The 11,271-nt window shown below is 42.7% G+C and overlaps 1 protein-coding gene across 3 annotated transcripts in view; it reads right to left on the reverse strand.

Annotated features, from left to right (window-relative positions):
- The window catches only part of ZCCHC17 (zinc finger CCHC-type containing 17), a 52,997-nt gene extending 41,726 nt beyond the window's left edge, over positions 1–11,271 (reverse strand). The window contains exons 1-2 of one of the 3 annotated variants that reach the window (XM_069578773.1): positions 11,152–11,271; positions 2,227–2,347 (exon numbers count right to left, since the gene is read on the reverse strand). In XM_069578773.1, the coding sequence (XP_069434874.1) occupies positions 2,227–2,292 (66 nt within the window). In that variant the 5' untranslated portion in view covers positions 2,293–2,347; positions 11,152–11,271. Of the gene's footprint in view, positions 1–2,226; positions 2,348–2,547; positions 2,647–11,145 lie in introns of those variants that run through there. The other 2 variants (XM_069578774.1, XM_069578772.1) reach the window with 2 other exon arrangements.

Below are 11,271 nucleotides of genomic sequence, written 5' to 3' on the forward strand. Positions count from 1 at the left end.
TGAGATGGCTGGATGGCATCACCAACTTGATGGACATGAGTCTGAACAGACTCTGGGAGTTGTGATGGACAGGGAGGCCTGGCGTGCTGCAATTCATGGGGTCGCAAAGAGTCGGACATGACTGAGTAACTGAACTGAACTGAAGGAAGACAGACTTTATACAAGTACAAAATAAATATAAGGCGAGCCATTTATTTATGGTGGGAAAAAGATCTCTGAAGAGATGACATTTGGGCTGAGACCTAAAAAATGAGGAGTTGGTGAGAACGCGGGATGGTTAGAGCAACCGCATGTACAAAAGTCCTGAGAAGGAAGCTGGCTTAAGAATATTTGAAGCTATAAGGAAACCAGAGTGACTAGACAAAGAGTTGTTGTTGTTTTAGTCACTAATTCATGTCTTGACTCTTTTGCAACCCATGGACTATAGCCAGCCAGGCTCCTCTGTCCATGGGATTTCCCAGGCAAGAATACTGGAATGGGTTGCCATTTCCTTCTCCCAGGAATCTTCCCAACCCAGGGATTGAATCCAAGTTTCAAATCCCATGGACAGAGGAGCCTAACGGACTGCAGTCCATGGGGTCGCAAAAAAGTTGGATACAACTTAGTGATTAAACAACAAGACAATGAATAGAGTAGAACAAAACAACACCGCCAGAGTAAGAAGAAGCCAAGTCACCTAAGGGTCATAAAAACAAATTTGGAAATATTCAACTGTAATGAGAAACTGAGAAGAGCTTCAAGAAAGCAGCTTGGTCCAATCTGTTTTTATTTTTTAGAACACTAAAAGCCATTGACTTTTATTAATAACCATGTACTGATTTCACACACAGTTGAAATAAAAGCTTTTACAATCACGGTATGATCCATGATTAAATACACATCAAAAGTACAGAGAAAGATATTCATTTTTTTGATATAATGATGTGAGATTTGTGACTTTTACGGGTTACCAAACAAAACCTAGGAAGCACTTAGCAAGCATGATATACACTAATTCCATGCCTTTTCCAGGAAGGGTTTCTAATATGTTTCTAGGTTGCTGCTAAGTCACTTCAGTCGTGTCCGACTCTGTGCGACTCCATAGACAGCAGCCCACCAGGCTCCCCCGTCCCTGGGATTCTGCAGGCAAGAACACTGGAGTGGGTTGCCATTTCCTTCTCCCCAATCTGTTTTTAAAATGACATTCTGGGCAATTTCCTGGTGGTCCAGTGGTTAGGACTCTAGGCTTTCACGCCCAAGGGCTCAGGTTCAATCCCTTGTCAGGGAATTATGATCCTGTAAGCTGTGCATTGTCGCCAAATAAATAAATAAAACGTTATTCTGGTTACAATGTGGAAAAACAGATTGGAAGGGAACTACAAAAGAAGTAGAGAACCCAGGAAGGGCTAGGAAGAGATGGAAAAGTTAAACTAATGGGGTGCCATAAGGTGTCCGTATGGATAGCAGAGACATATTTGGGAGGTAGAAAGATAGGACTTGCTACTAGACTGGAGAGAGAGGGAAAAAAAGATCAAATCAAGTGAAGAAATCAAGGATGATGCCTGGATTTCTAGCATGGGTACCTGAATGAATAATAGGTGCTTTTGCTGAGATGGTAAAAATGAAAGAACAGATTTCTTGAGAAAATTAAAAATTCAGTTTAAAACATAAATTACAGGGAGTTGCCCAGTAGTCTAGTGGTTAGCATTCCAGGCTTTCACTGCAGTGGCCCAGGTTCAATCCCTAGTTGAGGAACCGAGATTCCACAAGCCATGAAGCATGACCAAGTGAGTGAAGTCGCACAGTTATGTCCGACTCTTTGTGACCCCATGGACTATAGCCTACCAGGCTCCTCTGTCCATGGGATTTTGCAGGCAATAGTACTGGAGTGGATTGCCATTTCCTTCTCCAGGGTATCTTCCCAACCCAGGGATCGAACCCGGGTCTCTCGCATTGTAGACAGACGCTTTACCGTCTGAGTCACCAGGGAAGTCCAAAGGAAAAAAAAAAATTCCCTTAAATCAGAGATGCTATGAGTTATCCAAATGAAGATGTGCCAAGTCCGTAGTTAGAAGCCTGGAACTTAGAGGAGGTGCATGTGGGAGTGAGATGTTCTACTAGAACTTCCCATTTAAACTGTAACATTCAAGGCATCCTCAAGCAGTCAGGAGCTCCAAACCCCGAAGCTTTTCACCCTTAATTTATGCTTAATGTAAATGGTAGGTTTCCAAAGACAAAAGAATATACCTCTCCTTGGAAAATAGTGTAAAGAGCAGGCAAGTTCTCCATGGTCTCGGGTCTTCCTGAATTCATCCTTAATGCTCTATGGTTCCTCCATTTCTCTTCTGCTAAAGCTAATTGAAGTGTTCTGTCACAAAGAAATAAAACAAGCAACAATTAGAGACATATCCGTATAAACAAAAAAGTGTTGCTGATTTACACGTTGTCCCTACAGAATAATATCATTAGAGTTAACACCATGTACTTTTATTCAAACCTCTTTTGTCCACTGTAATTATGGGGAGTTTTGGAAACCTTGATCTTACTCCTTTTCAATTTGATACTTACCCAAGGATATTAGCCTATTTTTTGTTTTTTTAATTGTTATTACTGCTACTCTTTTGCCAAATGAAGGCTTTGGGTGGGGGAGGGAAGCAATGAATGGACCTGTAAAAAAAAAAAAGGAACAATAATAGTAGTAAGAGCTAATGTTTATCAAGCACTTACTATGTTGAGGCTCTGTGCTAAGTACTGAACATCCAATATCTCATTTAATCCTCAAAATTTTCAAGACGTAAGTTCAATTAATTATCATATACCTGAATGAGATAACCAAGGCTTCCAGAGGACAACTTAGTAGGTCTATGTCAAAAAGCCAGAAAATGGTGGAGTTAAATCCTGGCTGACATCACAGTCCATGCTTTTAACAACGATGCTGTGCTGTGCTCAGTCGTTCAGTTGTGTCCGACTCTGTGACCTCATGGACTGTAGCCCACCAGGCTCCTTGCCCATGGAATTTTCCAGGCAAGAATACTGGAGCAGGTTGCCATTTCCTACTCCAAGGGATCTTCTCCACCCAGGGATCAAACCTGTGTCTCTTGCGTTGACAGGTAGATTCCTTACCACGGTACCACCTGGGGAGTCCTTTCAAAAATGATACTAGGCTTGCCTGGAAAATCCCATGGACAGAGGAGCCTGGTAGGCTGCAATCCATGGGGTCGCTAAAAGTTGGGCACAACTTTCACTTCACTTTCACTTTTCATGCATTGGAGAAGGAAATGGCTACCCACTTCAGTATTTTTGGCCTGGAGAATCCCAGGGATGGGCAGCCTGATGGGCTGCTGTCTATGGGGTCGCACAGAGTCGGACATGACTGAAGCAACTTAGAGGCAGCAGCAGCAGGCATTGAAATGACTTCAAAAAGAGAGTATAGCTTACTTTTTTCCCCTAATGAAATTAAAAACAAACAAACAAACAAAAAACACACACACACAAAAAAAAGAAATTAAAAACAGGCATGCTCATTTCAAAAGTTCATATAATACATTAATAATGAAAAGAAAATCATCTTTAATTCAGCCTGATTTATATCCTTTCCAGACTGTTTATATGTACAAGTGGGTTTTTTAATGGAATCATGAAACCATTAATTAATATTAGTTAATAGCCATTTTCTTCTATGTTTCAATAATTCATACATAAATACACACATCTTTTTTTAACGCCTATATAATAATCCCATTGCTGGATACACAGAACTTAACTATTTATGAATCATGTTAAAATGCAGATTGCAATTCAGTAGGTCTAGGGTGGTGCCCAAGAAAGGGCATTTCTAACGAGCTCCCAGGTATTACTGATGCTGCCAGAGTATCAAGTCTCAGAACTCTGAAGTTGGAAGAGACCTTAGAGGTACTCTTGCTCAGCTTTCTGGTTTTAAACAGAGAGGAAACCAGCAACCTAGTGGCTCTTAACCATGGCTCTTTACTCTGCAAGATAAATCACTGCTGTGCTGTGTGCTGTGCCAAGCTGCTTCAGTGGTAAGTCGGACTCGCTGAGACTCCATGGACTATAGCCCACCAGGCTCCTGTGTCCATGGGATTCTCCAGGCAAGAATACTAGAATGGACTGCCATGTCTTCCTCCTACGGATATTCCCAACCCAGGGATCGAACGTGCATCTCTTATGTCTCCTGCATTGGCAAGGAGATTCTTCACCACTCGCACCATCTAAGAAGCCCACAATGCAGTATTTATCAGTGCTTTAAAAAAAAAAGTGATTAGGTTCAAAGTATTAAGAAAACAAAGAGGGCACAAAGAGTTGGACACGACTGAGTGATTTCACTCACTTATTAAGAAAGCAGAAGAAAGCCTGGGGGCAATAAGGACATTTGAAAGATTAAAAGGTGACAAGTGAGTAGAACTTTAAGAATAAATGAAGTCCTCTAGCAGAGAATACTGTTGGTTGGCCTCATAAACGTGTCTGACTCTTTATGACCCCCTATACATTAAGATTGCTAGGAGAAATATCAATAACCTCAGATATGCAGATGACACCACCCTTACGGCCGAAGGTAAAGAGGAACTAAAAAGCCTCTTGATGAAAGTGAAAGAGGAGAGCGAAAAAGTTGGCTTAAAGCTCAACATTCAGAAAACGAAGATCATGGCATCCGGTCCCATCACTTCATGGCCAATAGATGGGTAAACAGTGGAAACAGTGGCTGACTTTATTTTTCTGGGCTCCAAAATCACTACAGATGGTATCTGCAGTCATGAAATTAAAAAACGCTTACTCCCTGGAGGGAAAGTTATGATCAACCTAGACAGCATATTTGTCAGCAAAGGTCAGCAAAGGTCTGTCTAGTCAAGGCTATGGTTTTTCCAGTGGTCATGTATGGATGTAAGAGTTGGACTGTGAAGAAAGCTGAGCGCTGAAGAATTGATGCTTTTGAACTGTGGTGTTGGAGAAGACTCTTGAGTCCCTTGGACTGCAAGGAGATCCAACCAGTCCATCCTAAAGGAGATCAGTCCTGGGTGTTCATTGGAAGGACTAATGCTAAAGCTGAAACTCCAGTACTTTGGCCACCTCATGTGAAGAGTTGACTCAAGAAAAGACTGATGCTGGGAGGCATTGGGGGCAGGAAGAGAAGGGGACGACAGAGGATGAAATGGCTGGATGGCATCACCGACTCAATGGACATGAGTCTGAATAGACTCTGGGAGTTGTGATGGACAGGGAGGCCTGGCGTGCTGCAATTCATGGGGTCGCAAAGAGCTGGACACGGCTGAGGGACTGAACTGATACATTAAGACATGAAACTCTATTTTCCTTGAGTTTTCATAGGCAAATACTTTGTCTTCTTCTGAACCCTGAGCACACCCCTATACTTTCAGATGATTACTTCAGGTCCTACTTTTGGAAACTCTTCCTGATTTACAATGACCATCCATTAACTAAACGGTCTCACTTAAAAATGAAAGAAAATTCTGTCAGCCTTCCAAACCCTAGTTCTAAAACATTCCAACACCCAGGAACATGCCTGTCCTTGAGTTCCATAAGACAACTCAAACATTTATAACAAATTTGCCCTTTTTTGTTTAGGTCAGCCAGAGGTGAGTTCTATGACTGATTTGTCAGTTCCTGAGAAATGGCTGATAAACAGCTTAAATTTAAGCATCACAACCTGATTGGATCCTGCCTCTTCCAATTCCCAAGCTATGCAGTCTCATCTCTAGTCCTTCCCTTCCCTCTGCCTAGTTTCCTCACCTCATATCCTAAAACAAAAGTTATTAACCTGAGGCCAATGACTCTCTCAAGACACCTCAATTATCCCTTCAACTCTTGGGGCAGTACTGAGGTAAAGACTCCATACAGGCATCAGCAGCTAGGACATCTAAATTAAATTCAAATAACCTACTCTGTCAACTGTTCTTCTCTAAACAAAAGTCACAGAAAGAGCTATACAATCTTAAGTTATTTTTTACAGATTTTTGCTGTGATAAGAGTATGAACAGCTAAGTTTAAAGCTCTCCTATTTGCTCCTTTTGTAGAACAGTAGCTTGAGAAACCCTATGAAATTCTTTAAGCAGGAAACTGGGATGCATTTTTGAGAGAAATCTTATTATACAACAGCAACAGGCTTACAATTTCAGGACTGTAAAGGGTTGCCATTTTTTTAAATGGCATTTAGATTTTTTTCAAATTATATTCTGCAGAAACCTAGGGTTTTATAATGGTTATTCAAAAGGAATCTAAATTGGAAAAGTAGACCTGTCACTGTTTGCAGATGACATGATACTACACATAGAAAATCCTGAAAACGCTACCAGAAAACTCCTAGAGCTCATCAATGAATCTGGTAAAGTTGAAGGATACAAAATTAATATAAACACAAAGTAATATACAGAAATTTGTTGTATGTCTATACACTAACAATGAACTATCAGAAAGAGAAATTAAGGAAACAATTCCCTTTATAATCGCATCAAAAATAATAAAATACCTAGGGAAAAATCTACCTAAGCGGGCATGGTAGTTATCGAGAAGCTTCTCAATAACTCAAGTTCATTTTTAAAAAGTCTGTTCTGAGATACCTAGGGGCCTCAAAAAAGTAAGGCCTACACCAACCAACCAAAAGAGAGTCTCCATACTAAAGATGAGGGAGCACAAGCAAAAAAATCAGAGTTAGGAAAGGTCCCACCCCAGCAGTTGGGAAGCAAGGAGCCTCACCCCAGTAATTAAGCAGATGTTTATCATCTTTTTAAAAAAAAACAAAAAATGTTTTATTTATTTAATTTATGATTGGGTCTATCCTGCTGGGCCCGGGCTTTCTTCAGCTGTGGCACAGGCTTCTCGCTGTGGTGGCTTTTCTGTTGTGGAACACCAGCTCTAGGGTGCTAGGCTTAGCTGCCCCACAGCATTTGAGAATTAAGTTCCCAGACCAGGGATAGAACCCATGTCCCCTGCATCAACAGGCAAATTCTTAATCAGTGGACCACCAGGGAAGTCCTAGACACTCGATTATTGCTGATTCCTATTGCCCTCCCAGCTTTGGGATGTGTTATGGGGATGGGGAGCGGTTTATAGGATGGGGCCTACTTTTAACAGTATATTCTGCTTTGATCTGGTTTACCTATCAAGCTTTTATCTAACATCTCATTTGGGAAAAAAACAGTTCTGTTGCTTTTAAAAAGTTTATAAAACATTGAGATAGATATAGTCTAGTTCAATAAGACCAAATCTGTGGACTTAAAAGAGCTAGTAAATTGACAAGGATTGAGGTACACCATTTGGAGTTACCTTGCAATAGTTCTAAAGACAGAAAATCTCCCTTAATTGTTTCATTGACTGCTTTAAACAATTATAATAAATAGGGAAGCAACAGGGACCCAGTTATTCGCTACCTCCTTCCCAAAACAAAGGGCAGCAAGAAAAATATAGTGCAAGAATGGAAATGGGAATGGCAGGTGTAGCAGGGGAATGGTAGCCCAGAGTGAAGTTAGAGCCTATGCTGGGTGAAGAGGAAATTTGCAAAGAAGAGCAGCTCAGTGCAGGGAGAAGCAGGATGGTGAGGATGTCTGCACATTGGGATAATCCAAGGGGAGTCAGTACCCGCGGATGGAAGAGCAAGGCACGAGGGTTAGAGGTAGTTATGTAAGGCTAATTTTCTGATTTTAGAAGTTATATTATAGTTATACAAAAGAATGTCCTTGTCTGTAGGAAAACTAATTCATGGGTGATGGGACAACAGTCAGCAACTTAACCTGCAAGGGATTCATTAAAAAGAGTTTTTTGTACTGTACCTCCATAATTGTGTAACTTTTCAGGCTTTTTTTCCATGTGCCTGCAATTGGGGAAAAAAATAACCACATCCTCTTCTCCTATCTCTCAAGCAATAAGAAGTTCATAGGATATTAAATTGGAAAGATACTACATAGCCACTTTGGAACTTCATTTCATGTGTCACCTTACTAATCTGGCTCAAGATTACAAAACCATGAATGATGGAGATGGGATTCAAATCCTATTTACTAATTTTTTTTCTTTTTTCCTAGATTGTGAACTTCTTCTAAGCATGCCCTTGTCTTGCACATCATAGCCTTCAAATAGTCAGCGCTTACCACAGTATGGAGCACACAAAAATGCATAACTGTCAACTGAATTACTAAAGTACTCAATCTTACTTGATTTTAAATTGTTAGTTAATTTATCAATTCAGCACCTTCATTGATGTTTATATGTCAGGCTCTGTGTTAGGCACTTCAAAAACCTTTCAATCCTTATAACAATTCTACAAAGTAGGTATCTCTGTTTTAAAGGAATGAAGTAACTTGTCCAAAATTCATAGCTAGCGTTAGTCACTCAGTCGTATCTGACTCTTTGTGACTCCAGACTGTAGCCTGCCAGGGTTCTCTGTCCATGGGATTCTCCATGCAAGAATACTGGAAAGGGTTGCCATTTCCTTCTTTAGGGAGTCTTCCCGACCCAGGGATCTAACCTAGGTCTCCTGCATTGCAGGTGGATTCTTTACCACCTGAACCACCAGGGAAGCCCCCAAATTCACAGCCTGAAAGACACAAACCTTAGGCCATGCCAAGAGACACACATACTTGCTACTAAACCATCCTTTTCATCACCATCTCTGTCCTCAGAAACTTCCTAGTCATGTAAGGATAATGGTGACCAATTACAATGCAGTATGATCAGTGCTTCAAAAAAGTGATTAGGTTCAAATTACTAAGAAAATAAGAAAGAGAAGAAGGGCCTGGGGGAAACAAGGAAGTTTAAAAGTTGAAAAGGTGACAACTGAGTTGACCTTTAGTGATAAATGGAAGTCCTCTAACAGAGAATACTGTTTGTTGACCTCATAAGCGTGCATGCCTGCATGCTCAGTTGTGTTCAACTCTCTGCAACCCCAAGGACTACAGCCCACCAGGTTTCTCTTTCCATGGGATTATCCCGGTAAGAATACTGAAAGTCACTCAGTTGTGTCTGACTCTTTGCAACTCCATGGACTATACAGTCCCAAGTGGGTTGCCATTTCCTCCTTCAAGGGGATCTTCCCAATCCAGGGATGGACACCTGCATCTCCTACACTGGCAGGCAAAATCTTTATCGCTAAGCCACTTAGGAAGCCAACCTCCTAAACTGACCTCTGTTTTCTTCCAATCTATCAGCCTTCTCCTTTTTCTTCAGTTTCCTCCTTATCCAGCTTAGATTCTACAGCCCAACATTCAAACAACAGCCTGCTGCTGCTGCTGCTAAGTCACGTCACTCGTGTCCGACTCTGTGCGATCCCATAGACGGAAGCCCACCAGGCTCCTCTGTCCCTGGGATTCTCCAGGCAAGAACACTGGAGTGGGTTGCCATTTCCTTCCCCAATGCGTGAAAGTGAAGTCACTCAGTCGTGTCCAACTCTTAGCAACTCCATGGGCTGTAGCCTACAAGGCTCCTCCGTCCATGCGATTTCCCAGGCAAGAGTACTGGAGTGGGGTGCCATTGCCTTCTCCGCAAAAAACAGCCTAACTTCCCTTTAACTCTGTCTTTATAACTCACCTAACCAGCAGCACCTCTACTCTGATGGAGTGCAGCAGATATCAGAACCCATTCTAACTAGGTGAAGCAGAAAGGGATTTACTGCCAGGTATTATGCAACCTACAAAATTACTGGAAGGGCTATAAGAAGTATTGGTAGAACTTCCCAGAAACAACTCCTAACCCACAAAACAACAGTTTTCACGATGATAAGAAAGTTATGGCTCTCACTACAGAAACTCACAAAACCAAAAAGCCTCTGCTTTATTTACCAGCAAAATGGGATACCTTTCACCCTCCTCCTCTCACTTCTAAATTCAATTCTCATCTTAGGTGCAAAGGAGTCCAGGAAATCTCTGGCTCTCAGTTCCACCAATATCCCAGTCTTCACTGCCAGCAACTCTCAACAAAGTGCTCTATCTGCATCTACTTCCCCTCCAGTACATTCACACTACTAAACCTGAGGCATCAAGCTGCCTTACCCACGACACCACTACCTACACCCAGCAAAAAAAAAAAAAACACACACACACACACACAGAACCCTGTGACTGCCCATTAATCTTAAAGTAAAAGCTACAAAGTCTGGCCTCTACCCGCCTCCAGCTTCATCTTGTACCACACTCCCCTTCATTCTCTGTCCTGGCCACAATGGCCTCTTTGTGCCTTTTACTCATTTTCCTTCCATTTGCCACAGGACTTCTGCACATGCTGTTCTAGATGGAACATTCTGCCTTCCTTGCTTCACCCAACTAATTATAATTCTTCCCTGAGGCTATCAGTTCAGGCATATTTTCCTTACAGAAGCCGTCCTGTTTATTCAGGCACTCATTAACACCAGGTACCTCTCCTAGGTAGCACACGCTTCCATACTTCCCATTTCCTAGTGAGATCACTGGTGAGCATCTATTTCCCCCCAACCCCAGACTTAAAGCTCTGAAGTCAGGGACCATGTTTGGTTCACAATGTCTGCCCAGTGCTCTGTATTATAAATATTAGTTGGACGACTGAGAAGAAGGCCTAGTTCACAGGTCTGAGTTCGAATTTCTCAACAAAACTGTACTCCGGAGGCCAAGAGTCGGACATTACCTTCATCTCTATCTTTCTGAGGAGGCGCTAGTAAAGGCTGCGGAATCATGGCAGCGACAAGTCCGCCTCTTCAGTCAGAGAGGACCCTGATGGAGGCTAGGAGATGGGCCTTTTCTCCCTGGGATCGCCTGGGCTAGGGCTCTGCACGGAAAACACTGTTGAAGAAGTCAGCCATCGAGGGCCCCAGGCTGAGCAGAGGCTTCCAAAACTCTGCTCCAGGCTAGAAAGGGAACCCAGGCTAGGTGCTAAGTCGCTTCAGTCGTGTCCGACTCTGCGACGCCATGGACTGTAGCCCGCCAGACTCCTCTGTCCGTGGGATTCTCCAGGCAAAAACACTGGAGTGGGTTGCCATGCACTTCCCCAGAGGATCTTCCCCACCCAGGGATCGAACCCTCGTCTCTTAGGCTTGGAACCCAGGCTACTACACACCAGAGCTAGGAACTCGGGCCCCCCTTTGCCCCTTGCAATCAAACCTGCATCTGAGAAGAGCCAGCCTCAGACCACTCCAGATCCCACAGCCACCCGCCCCTCGACCTTCCTTACACTTACTCGTTGTCTGCTTCTGGTCTTTCCCTCGCAGCATTGCGCGAAACACCAAAACCCAGTCAGTGAGCTTCCACCCACAAGACACAGCGCGCCTAGGCGGGACTCCAGCTCTATCCACCAATC

Source organism: Ovis canadensis, chromosome 2 (assembly GCF_042477335.2).
Source record: "Ovis canadensis isolate MfBH-ARS-UI-01 breed Bighorn chromosome 2, ARS-UI_OviCan_v2, whole genome shotgun sequence".
NCBI classification, from domain to species: Eukaryota; Metazoa; Chordata; class Mammalia; order Artiodactyla; family Bovidae; genus Ovis; species Ovis canadensis.